Below are 21,362 nucleotides of genomic sequence, written 5' to 3'. Positions count from 1 at the left end.
AAGGCACCCCAAGTGGGACTTGAACCCCAGACCCACCGGAGAGCAGGACCCAGTCCAACCCACTGTGCCATCACCCCCCGCACATTAGAGAAACAATACTTCAATAAAGGATAAAAATTAAAGCAATAATGTCACTATTCAATCATTCTCATAACTCATATTTACAAGTCACAGCCAACACTCCTTCATAAAGGAGTCCTACAGTCTTGAGCCCCACCTTGTCTGACCCAGGTTGAATTGTCAACACTTTAGCTTCAGAAATTTTAGTCTTTTGTCTTTTTAATTACTGACAACACTGCAGATTGAAACTCCTTTGCTGAATGTTTATGGAATGGATATCATATTTATGTTTGCTTTAGATTCACTTAGATCTAATGTTAGTTTCTTTACGCCATGTGTTCACAGATATCACGAAATACATGCGCGCGTGCCCACGCACGCCCGCACGCACTTTCAGAGCCGCTTGTCCCATATGGGGTCACGGGGAACCGGAGCCTACCCAGCAACACAGGGCGTAAGGCCGGAGGGGGAGGGGACACACCCAGGACGGGACGCCAGTCCGTCACAAGGCACCCCAAGCGGGACTCGAACCCCAGACCCACCGGACAGCAGGACTGTGGTCCAACCCACTGCGCCACCGCACCCCCACAATAAAAAATAGTAACTTTAAATATTAAAGCTCATATTTCATAAACATCATAAAGCTCAGAAATATTTCTATTCTCCCACCCCTTTTTTTGGCACTCCCACACTCAAGCACACGATTATCAAAGCTATAACAACGAAAGTGCTCTTAAATCTATTATTCTTTGTCGGTATTTAAAATTCTACTTTAAGACTATAAACCTACAGCTGGTCAGGAGATTTACTTACCAAGGCTGAATGAATTAGCAAAGTCATGCCTACGCACGTTAGTGATTGGCTACAACGATGACGACATCACCCTTTGGATTTATCTCGATTTGCCAAAGTGGATGGCTAAGCGTTTATCGCGGTTTGCAGAAAAGCTTAGTTAATAGGGCTCGTTTGATGTTGGAAATATTGCAATTTGTGAAATATTTTTACAGCTGAGGGAAAGAAGGCAACCTGATACATTTTACTGTTCGGCTGTCTCAGAAGTTATGGATATAGCGCTTAGCGCGTTTTGAGGTCAAATCCCTCAAGTGTTATATAGCATGCTGAAATCATATGCTGACTTATATAGATGTTTTGAGTTATGTAGATTCATATAGATTATTTGAGTTATACAGATGTTTTACAGTGTTCTAGTGATACTTTGGAGTTTCAGATGGGCTGGGAACAGATTGATTTTCCCCATTTAAAATAATGAGAAACAGGATTTCGGTATCCTAATTTTCAGTGTGTACACTTTCCAGGAAAGGAATAATTACGTAAATCAAAGTATGCCTGTATTAGGTTGGCATTCATCCAAGCTCGCCTGATATTTCGTCTTCCTGCAGTACATTATCTGCAATGTGATAAGCTGATAACTTGTCAACCAGCAAGTTTACGATGCCACACTCAACAGATTGTGTTTCCCATTCTGAGTATTTTCATAAATACCAACTCGGTCTTGCAGCTGCCATATTCTCCCATGGTTCAGTCATATCAGTGATACTGGTAGATGAGGAACGTACCATGTTTGAGATGGTACAGTAGCAGGGGTGGCCAGACCCGGCCAGGATGGGCTCGCTGTTATCTGCAAGACAAAGGCAAAACTTCAGATTCCTTACCACTCATAGACAGATGCGTTAAGTTTTTTTTTTTTTTAAATTTCTTAATATTAAGAAAATTGCACATTTTTCAGCAATGCAGCAATTACAGCACCAAATTTGCCTTTTCCCCACTACTTTTAGTTCTAAAATCTTGTAATAAAGAAATTGCATGACGATACAGCAGCACACAACTACAAAATTCAGTGACAAATGGTTGCTGGCAGAAATGACTTCAGGTACCACAGCTGAACCAGTGTGTTGCTGTAGGTGCTCCTCTGTTTATCCAGGGAGGGGTGCAAAGGCATACAGTCATAGTCCATGATGGACAGGAGTTTGGTTAGGGACCTTCACTATAGTATTTCCTCCATGGAGTCCAGCCCAACTACCAGGGCTAAGCCAGCCTTCCAAACAAGTTTGTTCAGTCTGCTGCCATCACCATCATGCACTCACATGTCAGTTTGCTGTGACACTCTTTCAAACCCCCTTTTAGACCCCAGATACACTTAACAGTTCTGAGCTCAGTCAGTGACTGCAACCACCACACAACAGCCAGCATGCACTTCAGCTGAACAGAAAGTGTCACCTTGCTTAATGGGTGTGCCAACAGCCCATGCGGGTGACCGGTTCCCAGTCCAAACCCAGACATTTTAACCCGTATTCTCCAGTTCACCTGCAAGACATCAGGCGAGGCTTAAACGACTTCCCCAGAAAGGGACTGAGAAGCATCAGGAGACACAGAGGCCATCCATGCCTATGTGCGATAAAGGAAGGCAGTTTGCGCAGCACAGCGTGGCACGACAGGGAGTGCACATTGGCAAACACACGCCGTGTACTGTAGTCACACTGTTGGCTCTTCCGGGACATCTAAACATACACCCTGCAGGGAGGCGCTACTCACTTACACAACCCTGAAAATAGAGGCATTGCTGGCTGGCTGCTGTATGTTACTGGAAAAAGCAGTTTAAACAGCTGGGTGCCTGAACTAAACACACACACACACACACACACACACACACACACGCACGCACACACACCGACTGGCAAGCTGGGCAGCCACGTGACAACGAGGAAAGGAACTCGAACCTGTTCTGCTCCTGTTCCCATATGACACGCAGCACATTGACCGCATCCTTTTTATTAGTACAGTACTATATCCACATGGCTTTTGCCTTTCGCTTTCCTTTCATGATGGTGCACTTTACACAACCCAGCTCATCCGCACACACCGAACTAACGAGACTCGTCGGCACGGAACTGCGACGCTCATTTCACACAGTTTTTCGCACAGCCAGGTTCCCGCTAAAAATAAGACTTTAAGTTTGGGGCATGATCTGGCAATTTTAACTCTTGATGAAAGTTAATGAGCCGTACAACTGTAAGTAAGGAGGTTATAAAATTACATACTGTCTCCTACAGAGTCGGGCAGATCGGTGCGCGATTGGATTGCGGATTGCGGATTTTCGACCACGTTCGATTCGCCCTGTACTATTACTACTACTGCATTAAAACTGACGACCACGAAAGATAGATGTGCGGTTGGACAAAAGCAAACGAACGTCTACAAATTACTGGACTTCATCTACGCCAACTCACTGTCTCCGCACCTGTATCCCAGTGAGATGTCCGCAGGTTTACCGCACCAGGCGCAGTGGGAGCGCTTTAGTTTACCGCGTTCGCCGTCTCTCGCCGCACCTTCTGAGTACAATGAACTGCCCTATTTTCGATAAAAACTGGCGCTTTGGGATACGTTTCCTCGCGGAACCGGTAGTACCAGTATTCGCGGCGCTCGTGTTCATTTAAGTAACACACACTGTTCAGACTCACCCGCAACGGCGGTGCCACGCGCTTTCTGACGCTTTCCGGATCCAAAGCAAAGGTGTGTGGGGTACAAGTGAGGTACAAGTGAAGGACTAACACCCGAGTTTACCTGTGCGCGCGGGCCCGGCCGGCAACCTGATCCCGCCTCTCGAGGTGCGCGTCCTTAACCAAACACCCTTCCGAGCACGTCTTACAAATATGGAAACATATCTTTTTGCAATCTCCACGTGTCTGTTTCTCTCATATGGCATGTATTCCACCATGCCAATCAGCATCAATATCAGACAACATGTCATCACTGTTACATGTCATATATAATTTTAGACTTTGCTGAAACATTTCAGCTTGAAAATTTGCAAACATGATCCTCCTAAAACAGAACGAATTGCAATCGCTTACAGCACCGTGAGGTCAATTTACAAAGCGTGAATTCTGTATAAAATTCTGACCAAATCTTGTTATACGCCAATAACAATGTATTATACATACATAACAAACCGTAGTACGCGATGTTTCCTGGCAGCGCTGTAAAACAAGCGCAAAGAAAGTTTTGCTAATATATCAGTGTATGTGCTGAAGACACCTGCAGAGGATGCAGTGGCAATACAAGCTGGTTGGCAGCAGCTATGGATTTCCCGTACTTAATAACATCACTTTTAACAATTAAATTTTTACAGTTTGAAACATTTTCAGGAAGAACACGAATTGAGTAAGGTCGCCAATAAATACTTAGTTGCGGAGAACGCTCGAGATTTTTTATTTTTTAAAATTAACTCTGATTTAAATTAACACGGTTTGCGATTTTTCTAATCAGGCATCAATAAACATTTCATCATTGCAATAGTCCCTTGCAGAGTGGACCTTTTAAGGTTTTATTCTCGGAAACACTGTTGGTAATGTAATCGTTGGCAGAAAACGTGAGGTTATGCCACAGCCACCTGCCTAATATTGTGTAGGTCCCCTTCCTGCCACCAAAATAGCTCTGACTCATCTAGGCATGGATGCCACAAGACCTCTGAAGGTGTCCTGTGGTATCTGGCACCAAGACATTAGCAGCAGATGCTTTAAGTCCTAAGGTGTGAGATGGAGCTGTCGTGGATCGGACTTGTTTTTCCAGCACAGCCCACAGACACTCGATCGGATTGAGATCTGGGGAATTTGGAGGCCAGGTCAACACCTTGAACTCTTTGTCATGTTCGTCAAACCAGTCCTGAACAATTTTTGCAGTGTGGCAGGATGCGTTGTCCTGCCGAAAGAGGCCACCGCCATCAGGGAATACCGTTGCCATGAAGGGGTGTACGTGGTCTGCAACAACCTTTAGGTAGGTGGTACGTGTCAAAGTAACATCGACATGAATGCCAGGATCCAAGGTTTCTCAGCGGAACATTAGCCAGAGCATCACACTGCCTCTGCTACCTTGTTTTCTTCCCATAGTGCATCCTGCTGCCATCTCTCCCCCAAGTAAACAACGCACCCAGCCATCCACATGATGTAAAAGAAAACGTGATTCATCAAACTAGGGTGCCTTCTTCCATTGCTCCATGGTCCAGATCTGACACTCACGTTCCCACTGTAGGCGCTTTCGGCAGTGAATAGGGGTCAGCATAGGCACTGTCACCGGTCTGGAGCTACACAGCCCCATACGCAGCAAGCTGCAATGCACTGTGTTCTGACACCTTTCCATCATGGCCAGCATTAAGGTTTTCAGCAATTTGTGCTACAGCAGCTCTTCTGTGGGATCGGACCGGACAGACCAGCCTTTTCTCCCCACGTGCATCAATGAACCTTGGGCGCCCACGACCCTGTTGCCAGTTCACTGGTTGTCCTTCCTTGGACCACTTTTGGTAGGTACTAACCACTGCATACCGGGAACACCCCACAAGGCCTGCTGTGTTGGAGATGCTCCGACCCAGTTCTCTAGCCATCACAATTTGGCCCGTGTCAAAGTTGCTAAGATCCTTACGCTTGCCCATTATTCCTTCCAACACATGAAATTCAAGTGACTGTTCACTTGCTGCGTAATACATTTCACCCCTTGAGAGCTGCCATTGTAACAAGATAATAAATGATATTCACTTCACCTGTCAGTGGTTTTAATGTTGTGGCTAATCGGTGTATAGATTTGTACAGTTTACTTAGGAAAATAGGTCTACACAGGAGCACACTAAGGCACAAACTGGGTACAGAAAATGCGGCAAAATTTGTGGCGTGAGCAAGATCCGACTTGGGAAAAGCCATAATGTTGTGTAGAGCTGCAGAGACAGTAAAAACACAAGCTAAAAGCACTGGTCGGTGATGGCACGTGCACCATGGACACATTAAAAAAAAAAAAAAACAGGACACATGTTAAAAGACAAAGAATACATATGCTAAAAAAAGGATTCAATCAAAAATAAAAGTGATACAGAAAGTGATCAGACGCAACTGTGTCGCCGAAGCGGAATGCAATTCAAAAAGTGACCAGCTCCTGGAAAGACTTGCCAAAAATGCAACAAACGTAATTGTTATGCACAGTGCTGTAAGAGCCAAGGCAAACCACCAGGAAAATGACGACGTGAATATTTCTAAAATGGATTTCAAAAGTTTGCAACCCAGACTGAAACTGCACGTAGCCAAAGTGAAAGTGACAGCATATGGAGGTGCAGACATATCCATGGAATGGAAGTGCATAGCTAGGCTGTCTTACAAGAACAGAGTACATCCTTTCATTTACTGTAGTACAGAAAGATTTGAAGGCACTACTGGGTTTGCTAGCATGCAAGAGACTGAATCTAGTAAAGAAAGTTCTTGTTGTACAATATTGGTCAAAAACAGACTACAATGAAATGATGGAAGAATACAGTAACTTGTTCAAAGGACTAGGTTGTCTGCCAGGAGAACACACAAGTTCAAGGTTTGTCATCATAAGTACCGTGTATAAAGTACTATGAAATTCTTGCCTGAGTGCTTCTCCACAGACTATTGACACCACAATAGAACTACACACACAAAAAAGCAATAAATAATGCCAATAACAAATAGCCAGAATACTTAAAAGTGACAATGCAAGTGATGTGCTTGGAGGGATCAGTACAAATTCTAGTTGCAAAAAGTGGCACGTTAGTGAGCGTTGAACACTCTTACAGCAATGGGGTAAAAGCTGTTCCTGAACCTAGCAGTGTGGGTTTCAATAGACCTGAGCAGCTTTCTAGAGGGCAGAAGATAGAAAAGTGCAGATTGACTGTGATCCTCCTTGATGCGCTTTGTCTTTGAGGCAGCGTGTGGTGTAGATGTCCTGTAGTGCTAGTAGCTGTGTGCCGATGATTTCCTGAGCTGTTTTGACCACCCTCTGTAGGGCTTTCTTGTCCTGTATGGAGCAGCTGCCACCCCAGGACGTAATACACCCTGTGAGGACGGACTCCACAGCACACCTGTAGAAAGTGGTGAGGACTGTAGTGGACATCCTGGCTTTCCTCAGACGACTGAGGAAGTGGAGATGTTGATGGGCCTTTTTGATGATGGACGCTGTGTGCTCAGTCCATGTGAGTTTTATAATGAGGGTGACCCCTAAGAATCTAAAGCTATTGACCCTCTCTACAATATCCCCTCGTATGTAGATGGGTGCATGAGCCATATCCTATTTCCTGAAGTCAGTCACCAGCTCCTTAGTTTTACTGACATTGAGAGACAGGTTGTTGTCCTGGCACCACTCTGCCAGGAGCCTCACCTCCCCTCTGTAGGCTGTCTCATTGTTGTTGGTGATCAGACCCATAATGGAGTTATCGTCAGCAAACTTTATAATAGTTTTGGAGGTGTGTCTGGCCACACAGTCATGTGTGAATAAGGAATACAGCACCGGGCTCAGGACATTTCCCTGTGGAGTGTCAGTGTTGAGGGTCAGTGGGGAGGAAGTATTTCTGCCAATCCACACACACTGGGGTCTGTTGGTGAGGAAATCCAGGATCCAGTTGCACAATATGCCACTCAGTCTCAGACAAAGTAGTTTGTGGATCAGCTTGGTTGGGATGACAGCGTTAAATGCTGAGCTATACACTTTAAAAAAAGTATTTGAGGTTTTAGGTACCTCAGCTCATTTTCCTAAGTCAGTTCAACTAAAAATTTGGGTTCACTTTAAATATCAAGTTTAACTGTTTCCAACTAATCAGTTCAATCAGAGTAATTCAGGCAACATAGATTTCTTAGCCGACTCAACTAATGTATGTGTGGCCCCTGCAAAAACACACAGAAAACCCTACAGAGCAATCATCCACTTCTATACAACACATGTGCCACAAGAAACTTCATTTTCTGATCACCAGTTCCCAAGGTCAGAACAAACTGTCACCCCTCTTGTATTTATCAAAATGCTTGTTAAGTATTTAACAGGTAAATGTTACCCAAGTTGTCAAAATGAACCTTGCAGCTGCAGTTTTTAGTCACGTTAAAAGCCAAAGATTGGCTATAAACAATTTTAGAAATTGTGTGATTTTAGCTACTAGTTAACATGGCTAAATTATGGATTTAAATTTGTGGCCCATTTCAGTTTGTCTTCTGTCATTGTTTTTGTGTATGAGACTTCAAACCAGAAGAGAAGAGCAGCTGCTTTGCTTGGACTTCCACATTACCTGAAGGAGGATCCCTATAGTGTTATCTGTGTCTGTGAGGTATGTGATTTGATTTGTGTGGTTCTTTTGATGGGATTTTTTTTAAACAAAAATAATTATGTCTTATTATGGCAACAATTATGGTCTTATCTGTTAAAACCAAGGACAAAACAAATTGTGTATTTTCAATGTATTTCTCCATTGGTCTGGTTTTTGGGACCAGAAATACAGCCTACTCCTGCAAGAAATTACATTGAAATATGTATTCTCTCATAAGTGACAGTAAATGCTTAATAAAAAAATACTCCATTATGTTCTGTAGACTTCCAGTTCGGCGGAGGAAGCTACGAAAGAAGTGGACATTGGCCTTCTCATTGTTGCCGAGGAAAGTGGAAGCAAGCAAGAGTTGCTGGAAAAAGATATTGTCGATGTTGCCATTGTACTGGAGGAGCACGTTGTTTTGTATGAGCTACAAGATGTTGCTAATGCCTTTGCAAAACTGATTGGTCTTCTGTACTGCCTTAACATAGACTATCCCAAGGAATTAAGTATTCATCTGAGGTAATACAAAAAGTATTCATGGGCATTGGTACTGGCAATTGTCCAACCAAAGTTAATAGACTGCAAAATATGATGCATGAAAACAAAGTGTAGTGGCAAGTTGGCCAAGTTACTAGCATCACCGTTTGGTTTTGTTTGCTTGAATTATACAAATGTTCATGTACTAAGATGTCATAATTCATCTTCTTTAAGTTCTGTTTCATCCAGATCCTGATGTCCTTTACCCCTGATTTACTTAGACTTTATACTTCACAATTTATGTTTTTACACCTGCGGTTGTTTTCGTGGTAAAAGCACAGTAAGGCACATTGCATTTGTGAATATTCTGAGTCTTATATACATAAATATCAAAAGGCCACTGTAAATTTTGAAATTAAATAAAAGTGCATTTTGAATTGTCTTTGATGTGGTAGCACGTAGCGGCCACTTTGGGTCCTTAGATATGGTGAATGTTATGTATACTCTACACCAATTGGGAAACTCTTACCAGAGATGTGTCGGAAACAATGGTGAACATGCCTATCATCGCCAACTAGTGTCTGACCGCAAGACCCTACAGCGAGTTGTAAGAACAGCTGAAAAATCATCGGAGTCCCTCTACCCACCATCAACATCTCATGCAAAAACCGCTGCATCCGCAAAGCCACCAGCATTGTGAACAACTCCTCTCGCCCCCTTCGGCCCTGTTGGCGTCTGGCAGGAGGTACAGGAGCATCCATGCCACCACCAGCAGTCTCCGCGACCGTTTCTTGCCTGAGGCAGTCAGGTTACTCAACACCCTCCTGCTGCCTCCCAATGCTCACCTGGCACAGTCAAACAGCGAACCCAGCATGACTCCATACATTACAAACTGCCTACAGTTCACAGCCCATGTACACATCCATGTCCTGTCCTGTGTATTTATTTACTGTCTTGTACTCCATTCTGTGTTGCACCATGGGCTCCGGTGAAACGACATTTCGTTCCACTGTATACAAGCTATATAGAGGAATGACAATAAAAACAACTTGAACTAATTTCATGTACAACTATTAGAAAATAGAAACTGAAGATGTGTGGGTAAATTATACAGTTCAGTTTGTTGGATGAACTATTCTTGATAGCCTAGCTGCCTTAAAAAGACAAGTTAATTCAATTTTACGGCAAGGTTAAGGGGACTCTTAATATCATTTTTGTCCAACTTGAACTCTCTTGTTGGCATCATTAAAAGAACTTGTTGATTAGACTTAAAATGTAAAGTTGATGGGAAGACTTTAATTGCACCTTGGTCAACCCAACTCATTTTTTCTAAGTTTAAAGAACTCAGACACACCCCATCAAAACTTGAACAAACTCAGATAGTCATATACTAACAACTGAAGTAGCATTTCATTGCAATGGGGGTCAGTGCCACTGGGTGATTGTCATTAAGGCAGCTCACTTTGTTTTTCTTCAGAACAGAGATAATGCTGGTGTTTCTGAAGCAGGTGGGTAAAGCTGAGCGTTTTTAAGGAGGTCTTAAATATGTCCATGAAGACAGCAGCCAGTTGCTCACTGCCTGTTTTTAAGACACATCCTGAAATTGCATCCAAACCAGCAGCTTTGCAAATGTTGACTTGCATAAAGTTTTTCTCACATCTGCCACAAAGATGGTAAAACTGGAATCACACAGCGCTGTGGGAGCTCATACTGGAAGGTCTTGTTTGTGAGCTCGAAATGGCTGTAAAACGCATTGGGTTCGTCAGAGAGAGACTCACCAGCACCTGTGAATGTCCGCATCTGTGGTTTATAATCCATATTTACACAGGGAAATATTGCTCTTGGTCTGAGGACCCCGTTTCCTCAAGGACCTGCGCCTCAAGTCAGCCTTCCCAGCCTGCTTAGTGACCCGAGGCCCAATACTAAGTGACAAAAGACATTCACCAGTCATTCACCCATATAGAAAAGGTCTGTGTACGTTGCGTTCATTGGTATTTTTTATTCGAAATTAGGGGAGGGGGGAGGAAAAAAAAAAAAAAAAAAAAAAGCTAATTACAATGCCTTTTTCATTTTTAAAACAAAAAACGAACAAACAAATTATGAATCAACTATGTTTAAAAGCCATTTTTTGCTCAAAATGTAAAATACTGAAAATATGCCTTATTTATAGTTTCTTGCCATCTTATTTTTTCACTTATTTCGCTTTGTGGTATTCTTGAACAACCCAGGTGTAAATGAATTGAAACTGCGCATAATCCATCAGTGGCTTCATTGAACGTGCTGTCTTCACTCGAAGTTATTCATAAGTTAATATGGATCACTAGGTGCTTTTCAAAAGCAGCAAGAGAGTGACAGTAAGGAAGGATGACATGTCCACCGTGTCAGAAACAATAAAAGCCATTTTCTCACTATTCTGCAACGTACACAGACCTAATGCACATTTTTTTTCCCCAATTTCCAATCAACAGAACTAATGAACGGAACGTACACGTACCAGAAAGGTACCGGCTGCTCTTCAGAACGAGCTGAAAGCAGAGTTGGACAGGATGGTAAAACTGAACATGATAAAGAAGACAGACGAACCAAGTTGGTATGTTCTCTGGTTATTGTAGACAAACAGAATGGATACCTGAGGATGTGCTTGGACCCTAGACACTTGAACCATGCAATAAAAAGAGAACATTTCAAATGGCCAATATGAGAAGAAATAATGTCACAGTTCGTGATGCCAAACACAAATTAGATGCATCCTCCGGATTCTGGTAGTTGAAGCTGGATGAAGCCAGCTCAAAACTATGCACGTATAACACTTTGTATGGCCGATATAGGGTCCTCGGACTCCCATTTGCACAGAATCAGGTGGTCCCCGATTTATGATTGTAAAGTAGAAAAAATCGTAAGTCAAACAAAGGTGAGCTGGCAATAGACATTCAGCAGAAACTGGACTTTGAATTTTATAACGACAACAACAACAACAACAACAACAACAAACCTGCTAATAACTCTGCTGTCTCCCCACTAATTGCAGGGCGGACAGCTGATGATATTTTTTGTTCACTTCATAGAAAAAATTCAGCAGCTGCTGACATCACCTCCACGTAGCACAGTAATTAGAGCTCCTGCTTTTGGACTGGAAGGTTGCCAGTCTGAATTTCACCTACTGGGAAAAACTGGGAAATGTCCCCGTTTTGCTCCAAATATTTGATAACATAAAAAAAGTTTTGATAGGTGATGCCTTTATGCAAGGAGATTATACTGTTGGGTTTACAAGAGGCTTACAATTGTGCATCCTGTTATACAGCAGGAAATTTTTCCTGTAACAAGGCATGATGGGTATAGTCACACTCTCACAGACATGCACCCACAAAGGGAAATATAAAAAGTCACCAATTCCCCCACTCACAGACAGTCCCTGACCTACGATGGTATTACGTTCCGATAAATCCATTCTAAGTCGAAAATGTAGTTAATACATCTAACCTACCAAACATCATCGCTTCATATCCTTTAAGATGGTTGAAATCGCCAATTGCAAAAGTCCAAGTTCACATGCGATGACCATTACGGGCTTGCCGCTTTTATGCTGGGCAATTATTTTGAGTTTCTCCTCAAGAGTGATTGCCCCCCTCCTCTTCTTCTCACCAGGAGCAGCAGACACAGATGGATGTTTCATAGACATGATGGATGCGCAAAACAACGTAGATACAAGGGGGTGTATCAAAAAAAAAACGACTGGCAACACAGAACACTGTAGAGAATTGGATGGGGATCTAGTGACCGTGTGGCAGACTGGGAGATGTGGAGCGCTGCCGCTGACCAGCAGCCCAGCTTCACGAGAGAGTATTATAGCGCATATCGCTTACTCGGGGGGGAATCAAAATTCGAAGTATGGTTTCTACTGAATGTATATCACTATCGCACCATCGTAAAGTCAAAGAATCGTAAGTCGGACCATTGTAACTCGGGGACTGTCTGTATTTGAAGTGTGCAAGGAAACCGGGGCATCATTTCTATAACAGGCTCCAGACTAGCGTGAACTAGACAGGACAAGAGTTTTGCAAAAACGGAGAAAAACACAGAAACTGAGTTTTATGGTTACTACTTTACTGAATGGTACACAACAGACCTAAAAAAATACCTATGGTCCTATTTCTTTTATAAATATCATTTTAAATTTTGAATTATGACCATTTAATTATAAATCAATCCAAAATCCCACCATTTGGTAAGTCACATTTACATATTTTGTTCATATTAAACAGATAAATATAAAAATTACCTTTATTTTTAAACAATTAGGATATGATTAATTTGAAATTTTCCAAAATCCTGTGACAGGCTTAGATGCTATTTTCTATACGGATGACTTCCCTGCTCTTCAGTGACCCAAGCAAATAAAAATAGAAGTAACAGACCTATAAGGGCAGCTCCTCTACGAGATGCAAGAGAGAATTCTCTGCCTGCAGGGCCATGCCACACATCCTTCTCCCTTTTACTAAACACTCACATACACGCAGTCTCTGGGATGTGTCTCACACACACCCTTTGCAGTACCTGCACAGATGAAACTCTCCAACAAACCCCTCACCTTGTTACGATCTGCACTTGATATGCACACTCCTGAGCAGCACGAGAGGGCTGACAGTTTGGCTGAGGTCTACCAATTAATATTTGCAGGTGCACAGTTTATTAAAAATAGCAAGGGGAAGTGCTAAAATGATGACTTAAATGAAAGCAGAAAACATGTATGAGAAAAGAGGAACAGTGACTGCAAGTCAAAACTTGCCAACAGTATAAGCGTTAAAAACACAAAAAACTAGTAGGAAATATTACCAAAAATTTGATTAAACACTTCTGCAATCAATCCTTCAAAAAAACTGCACACAAACAGACTCATATGTATTCGTAGGTAGGCTGCAATATAAATATGTTCATATTCATGCGCAATGTACAAAAACAGAGAATCTACAGAAGTGAGTACAGCCAGAGGATCTCCAAGCAGCTGGACAGCATAGTCTGGGGAGTCATCTGTTCCTCTCTTGCTTACATCCATAACTTCAAGCCACAATGTCTATGTTAAAAGCGTTAGGTCCCTTTTCCCAGGGCAATTCCTCTCTTCATCTCCAGATTGGACACCCATAAGTCCAGCACTACACACTGATCAGTACTTCTCACTAAAATCAAAGTCAACTTTATTGTCACTTCTACAATATGTTTACAACATACGCTGAAGTGAAATAGCGTCTCTCCTGGACCACAGTGTGACATAGAGGACAACATACACAACATATACCATTACTACTGCAGTACAATTCACAATACTAGCTACTAAAGACAATAAACAAAAATGTACAATAAAAAAAAAAAAAAAAAAAAAAAAAAAAAAAAAAAAATGTAAACAGATTTAAAAGTCATAATGCAAAAAAAGTGAGTTTTGCACAATAACGGTTTGGAAAAGAGGGTTATTGTGACCTAATGTAGGTCGATGTGGAAGGTACTAAAGAAATATAGCAGGATTCTGGTATGTAATGGGTGGTTATGGGTGGTACAGAGAGGTCAGGATCCTGACAGCTTGAGGGAAAAAGCTGTTGGACAGTGTGGTGGAGCCACCTCGTATGCTCCTGTATCTCTTTCCAGACGGCAGAGGAGGGTGTGAAGAGGCTGTGAGAGGGGTGTATGGGGTCACCCACAATTTTGGAGGCTTTTCGGGCGCAGTGGGCACGGTAGATGTCCTGTAAGCAGTGGAGTGGGGTACCAATGATCTTCCCAGCTGTAGTCACTATGCACTGTATTGTTTTGTAATCGGAGACACTGCAGTTCCCGTACCATGCAGTGATACAGCTGGTCAGGATGCTTTCAATAGTGCCACTGTAGAAAGTGTGCATGATGTGTGGTGGCGCACACACCCTCCTCAGCCTCCGCAGGAAGTATAGGTGCTATATAAAAAAATGGCTTTTCTTACAAAAACACAAGAAAAATTTCAAGAGCAACTAAAAATCATCCTGCAAAACATCAGCAGGATCTGTCCTTACCTCACAACTGACTCTGCGCAAATACTTGTCCAGGCCATGGGAACATCCCATGTGGACTAGTGCAACAGTCTCTTGTCTGGTCTTCCTGCTACTGCCATCAAACCTTTACCACTGATACAAAACGTTGCTGCCCGAGCTGTGTTTGACTTGCCAAAGAGTTTGCACGTATCGCCTCTGCGCATTTCTCTGCACTGGCTTCCCATAGCTGCCTGAATCAAAATTTAAGACTCTGGTTATGGCCAACACACTCAACAATGGAACTACTCCCAGCTATCTACAGGACTTGATCATTCGCTAAACGCTAGTCAGACTGCTACGCTCTTCCACATCTGCCCGCTTGGCGGTCCCACGCACGAAAGGTAAAGCACGAAGCTTCTCGGTTCTGCCTCCGTTGTGGTGGAACGACCTCCCCCTCTTGCTCAGAATTGCTGAATCTTTGTCCACACTTAAAGTCTTAAAACTCTTCTCATTCAAACTCATTTTGCCATGATCCCTCAAGTTCATGAAAGGTATAAATGTTCATGATCGTACTCAGATCAATCCTTTACAGAGCCACTCAATGTAATGTAAATGTTTATATGCATCTCAAAAAAGGAAAAACTCTAGGAAGGTGATTAGGAATCGGTGATATTCTGGTAAAGTTTTTTGCAGCTACTTGTGTGATGAATGTCAGTGCATATGGTGAAGGAAACTAACTGTACTTAATCACACATCTGCAGCTACCATATGTCTCTTTCTCCTAAGGTAATGCACAAATTGTATTTTCTATAAGATGTACGTCACTTTGGAGAAGAGCGTCTGCTAAATGAGTAAATGTAAAAAGTTTTGAAAAGAGTTCTTCTAAATTGTTTTTTTTTTTTCCCCCCCAAGAAATCCAGGTGGGTTACCTGTTGCTAGTATCTAAAGCTGAAACTATTTATAGGCAAAAAAATTTCCCACAATCAGCAGTCGTTTCATTTGCCCCTAAAAAGCATAAGGCACAATAAAATAACTTATAGTAAAGTTATTACTTTATAAAGCTTGATGGGTGTCATAGGAAACCTGTGACACTGGCTGCCATGGAATAAATGCTCTGAAAATTAAGTATTACATCTCCCCTCCAGTCACTAATACAATAAAAATGAAAAACCTATTTCACAGGGATGATGCAGGACCAAAAAACCTCTATCACATTCTAATTAACCCTCTGTAGCACGCAGGGGCGGTCAGAAGGGGGGGGGAGGTGGGGGGAGCCAGGGATGCTCCTGGTAGGGTCTCCCCTGGCGACCAGGTCTGGAGCGAAGATCCAGACTAACATGATCCAAAAAACTCCTATGGCAAATGGGAACAAGAGAACGTTTACCCTTCCCAGAATAGGGTCACCAGGACCCACCCCTAGTTAATGAGGTTACATTCCACGTGCTAAGGGCCAGTTTGTGCCTCGAGGGGCCACAACGCCACGCGCCACCCTGCCTCCTCCTGCTGCCTGAAAAACATCGCACCCCACCCTCATGATGGACCTTGCGGGTGGTGAGCCCCCATGGTCCCCCTAACACTACCTTTTTGGGCTGAGCTTAGCTGGGTTACGTGGGCTGCCTGGCCACCAGGCGCTCGCCAAGGAACACTACTCCCAGGCCTGGGGAAGAGCCAGAACTGGGGCAGGAGGTTGAGAGATACCAACTAGATATAGTTAGGCTCACCTCTACTCACAGTGTCGGCTCTGGAACCAAACTCCTCCATAGGGGGTGGTCTCTCTCCTACTCAGGAGTTGCACAGGGTGAGAGGCGCCAGGCAGGTGTGCGGATACTCACAAGCCCCAGGCTGGCTGCCATACAGTTGGAGTTTGTCCCGGTGGATGAGAGGGTCTTCACAATGCGACTTAAGGTCGCAGAGAGGAAAACCATTATGGGTGCTTATGCACTAAACAGCAGTTCAGAGTATTCGGCCTTCTTGGAGAGAGTGGGTGGGGTTCTGGACAGGGCCCCACCTACAGACTCCATAGTCCTGCTAGGGAACTTCAATGCTCATGTTGGCAATGACTGGGAAATCTGGAGTGGGGTGACTGGGAAGAACGGCTTGCCCGATCTAAACCCGAATGGTGAAATGTTATTGGACTTCTGTGCTAGCCATAGTTTGTCTATAACAAACACCATGTTTGAACACAAGGATGCTCATAAGTGTACTGGGTACCAGAGCTCCTTGGGCCAAAGTTCAATGATTGACTTTGTAGTTCTGGACACTCGGGTGAAGAGAGATGCCAAGCTGTCAACCGATCACCATCTGGTGGGGAGCTGGATCAGATGATGGGGAAAACTGATGGACAGACTCAGTAGACCCAAGCGTATAGTGAGAGTGTGCTGGTAACGACTGTCGGAGGACCCTGTCCCGAATGATTTCAACTTCCACCTCTATGAGAACTTCTCCCATGCAGAGGAGAAGGTAGAGGACATGGCATCTGAATGGACCCTGTTCAAAACCTCAATTGTGGAAGCAGCCAGGCACAACTGTGGCCAAAAGCTTGTTGGTGCCAGTCACAGCGGCAACCTAAGAACCCACTGGTGGACACTGGTGGTGAGGGAAGCCGTCAAGCTGAAGAAGGAAGAAGGCCCTTAGGGCCTGGTTGGCTCTGGGGACTCCTGACTCAGAAGATAAGTACCAGCAGGCAAAAAAGGTGGCAGCGGCTGTGGTTGCAGAAGCAAAATCCAGACCATGGGAGGAGTTTGGAGAGGCCATGGAAAATGACTTTAGAATCACATCTGCAACTACTATGTCTCTCTCTCTCTCCTAATGTAACGCACAAATTGCATTTTCACGGAGATGTACGCTGCTTTGGAGAAAAGCATCTGCTAAATGAATAAATGTAATGTAATGTAGAAAATTGTCTACAGACCTCATCTCAGAAAAGGAATATGAGTTTGGAATATAAGGAATATGCCTTTTTTTTAATTTATCACTTATCCATTATCCGGCCAATAGTTGAACCTCAGACTGAAGAGGAACAATGCAGATTCCATCCTGGCTGTGGAACAACGGACCAGCTTTTCACCCTCTCACAGATAACTGAGGGGGCATGGGACTTCGCTAATCCAGTCTACACATGTTTTGTGGACTTGGAGAAGGCCTACGACTGTGTTCCCTAAGAAATTTTTGTTGGAGGTGGTTCTCGGAGTATGGGGTACCGGGGCCACTACTGCGGGCCATTTGGTCTCTGTACACACAGAGCGAGAGCTGTGTCCGCATACTCGGCATTAAGCCAAGCCTGTTGAATGCGGGTGTGGGACTCCACCAAGGTTGTGCCTTGTCCCCACTCCTGTTTGTGGTTTTCATGGACAGGATATCAAGGGGCTGCCAAGGTCAGGAGGGCATTCTATGTGGGGGTTGGAAGGTGATGTCTGCTTTTTCGTAGATGATGTTGTCCTTTTGGCACCGTCACATGGATGCCTCCAACACACACTGGAATGGTTTGCAGCCGAGCGTGAAATGGTTGGTATGAGGATCAGCACCTCCAAGTCTGAGCCCATGGTTCTCTCATGAAAAAGGATGGAATGCCCCTTTCAGGTAAGGGGAGAGAATTTGCCCCAGGTGGAAGAGTGTATGTATCTTGGGGTCTTGTTCACAAGTAAGGGGAGAAGAGAGCGTGAGATCAGCTGCAGATTGGGAGCAGCAGTAGCAGTAATGCGGTCGCTGTACTGGACTGTAGCAGTGAAAGGGGAGCTGAGCCACAAGGCAAACGTCCCTACCCTCACTTATGGTTATGAACTCTGGGTAATGGCCGAAAGAATAAGATCGCGGATACAAGCGGTCCAAATGAGTTCGGACATCCGGGAGGAGCTCAGAGTAGAGCCACTACTCCTCCACATTGAGAGGAGCCAGTTGAGATGGTTCGGGCATCTGATCCCCACCTCCAGCTGTAGTACTCTTGAATAAGGTACTTACCCTAAATTGCTCCAGTAAAATTACCCAGTTGCATCAATGGATAAATAATTATAACCTCAACACTGGAAGTTGCTTTGGAGAAAAAAAAGCACCAGCTAAATGAATAAATGTATTTGTCACTCTAGATTACTTCCTTTCTTTTCTCATTCCACACTTTCAAATTAAAGCGCACTTACATATTTAAGGGAGGTATCAACATGGTGGTTCAAAACACAAATATTATAAAGTAAAAAAAATTCCAGTGAATCATTTGTCCTATTCCATATCTCATGTACATGCCTTCAAGGATAACTAGTCTTTGGACCATGGCAGCCTCACACAACCTGTGGTGCCAAAATGTCACATCAGACAAGACTTAAATTTTTTACAATTACATACAGATACCACAGAGGGGGCATGGTGGTGCAGTGGGTTGGACTGGGTCCTGCTCTCCAGTGGATCTGGGGTTCGAGTTCCGCTTGGGGTGCCTAGCAACAGACTGGTGTCCTATCCTCGGTGTGTCCCCTTCCCCTCCAGCCTTTCGCCCTGTGTTACCGGGTTAGGCTCCGGCTCCCCGTGACCCCGTATGGGACAAGCGGTTTTAGACCGTGTGTGTGTGTGTGTGTGTGTGTGTATACAGATACCGTTGTAGTATAGTACAACATTGTAATCTGATGGCTATGAGTGTTCCAACTCATGCTCACATAGTATAAGTACAACAACGTCTACAACTGCTTGTCCTGAGCAGGGTCACAGCAAACCGGAACCTCACCAAACAACACAGAGTGCAAAGCTGGAGGGGGAGGGGACACAGCCCAGACGGGAGGCCAGTCTGCCACAAGGCACCCCAAGCAGGACTTGAACCCCAGACCCAACGCACAGTAGGCCCTGCCCAAACCTGGTGCATGCTGCACCAATGCACTCCCCCAATAAGAAACAACTTTATTTAATGTAATGTTATACTTGATACATTGTGTCTTCTGGGCCCACCTGTTGCTCCTTACACAGAAATGTCATGTCATTAAATTTTTTAACTTTGAAACCTATGCAGTGTACACTTATTAGAATCTGCAGTGTGGCCTATCTCTCCAAATATACAAACAGATTTCTTTTTTAATAATAAAATCTTTAAAACACTTCACAGGTTCAGTATTTCTGAGAAAACACTGTTCCATTCAGCTGGATTTATGGAGCTATGCATTTGGGTCATTGTACTATTTATATTCTAATGTTTCAGGGTTTATGCTTAACTGAAGAAAAATATTGCTCTCCTTTCCAAGGCCATTTTGGGGCCTCTAGCCTTGAGTCAACGAGGCTGACAGCGGTTACATGTCTAACTTGCTCTTTTGCTGCTTTTGTCCTCCCCACATTCCTTCCAGCATGGTGACCATGTGAGAAAGTGTCAGCTGACAAATCGACCTCACCCCCCCCCCATGAGATGAAAAGGGAAAAGAGGAAGAAGGAACTGAGCAGGAATTGCCAACTGGACTGCACACTGTACATTCTCATAAATGGTACTTTTCTTCACTAAAGCATAGTACTACATACATTTGTAGAAGAGGAATACATGTATTCAAAATATAGTATATACAGTCATGTGAAAAAGAAAGTACACCCTCCTTGAATTCTATGGTTTTACATATCAGGACATAAGATGATCTGGTTCTTAGCAGGTCTTAAAATTAGGTAAATACAACCTCAGATGAACAACACATGACATATTGCACCATGTCATGATTTAACAAAAATAAAGCCAAAATGGAGAAGCCATGTGTGGAAAAACAAAGTGTACCTTATGATTCAACAGTGTGTAAAACCACCTTTAGCAGAAATAACTTGAAGTAATCATTTTCTGTATGACTTCATCAGTCTCTCACATCGTTGTGGAGGAATTTTGGCCCACTCTTCTTTACAATGTTGCTTCAGTTCATTGAGGTTTGCGGGCATTTGTTCATGCACAGCTCTCTTAAGATCTCGCCACAGCATTTCAATCGGGTTGAGGTCTGGACTTTGAGTGGTCCATTGCAACACCTTGATTCTTTTCTTTTTCAGCCATCCTGTTGTAGATTTACTGGTGTTCTTGGGATCATTGTCCTGTTGCATGACCCAATTTCAGCCAAGCTTTAGCTGTTGGACAGAGGGCCTCACATTTGACTCCAGAATACTTTGGTATACAGAGGAGTTCATGGTCAACTCAGTGACTGCAAGGTGCCCAGGTCTTGTGGCTGCAAAACAAGCCCAAATCATCATCCCTCCACCACTGTGCTTGACAGCTGGCTGCTGTGTTTGTTTTCCCCAAATGTGGGGCTGTGCATTATGGCCAAACATCTCCACTTTGGTCTTGTCCGTCCAAAGGACATTGTTCTAGAAGTCTTGAGGTTTGTTCACATGCAACTTTGAAAACCTAAGCCATGCTACCATGTTCTTTTGAGAGAGAAGAGGCTTTCTCCTGGCAACCCTTCCAAACAAACCATACTTGTTCAGTCTTTTTCTAATTGTACTATCATGAATGTTAACATTCTAACTGAGGCCTGTAGAGTCTGAGATGTAACTCTTTGGTTTTTTGCAATTTCTCTGAGTATTGCAAGGTCTGGCCATTGGGGCAAATTTGCTGGGATGTACACTCCTGGGAAGATTGGCAACTGTCTTGAATGTTTTCCACTTGTAAATAATCTTCCTTGCTGTAGAATGATGGATTTTAAGTTGTTTGGAAATGGCCTTATAACCCTTCCCCGATTGATTGGCAGCAACAATTACTTCTCTAAGATCATTGCTGATGTCTTTCCTCCTTGGCATTGTGT

The 21,362-nt window shown here is 43.6% G+C and overlaps 1 protein-coding gene across 3 annotated transcripts in view; it reads right to left on the bottom strand.

The window, feature by feature from the left end:
• The window catches only part of atp13a2 (ATPase cation transporting 13A2), a 48,421-nt gene that overhangs the window by 25,641 nt on the left and 1,418 nt on the right, over window positions 1-21,362 (bottom strand). The window contains exons 1-2 of one of the 3 annotated variants that reach the window (XM_018742142.2): window positions 3,540-3,603; window positions 1,638-1,699 (exon numbers count right to left, since the gene is read on the bottom strand). In XM_018742142.2, coding sequence (XP_018597658.1) covers window positions 1,638-1,640 — 3 coding nt within the window. In that variant the 5' untranslated portion in view covers window positions 1,641-1,699; window positions 3,540-3,603. Of the gene's footprint in view, window positions 1-1,637; window positions 1,700-3,319; window positions 3,401-3,539; window positions 3,604-21,362 lie in introns of those variants that run through there. The other 2 variants (XM_018742141.2, XM_018742140.2) reach the window with 2 other exon arrangements.

The sequence above is a fragment of the Scleropages formosus genome, chromosome 25 (genome assembly GCF_900964775.1).
Source record: "Scleropages formosus chromosome 25, fSclFor1.1, whole genome shotgun sequence".
Classification (NCBI taxonomy): domain Eukaryota; kingdom Metazoa; phylum Chordata; class Actinopteri; order Osteoglossiformes; family Osteoglossidae; genus Scleropages; species Scleropages formosus.
The sequence above is the reverse complement of the archived record's forward strand: the minus strand, read 5'-3'. Positions and strand labels throughout refer to the sequence as shown.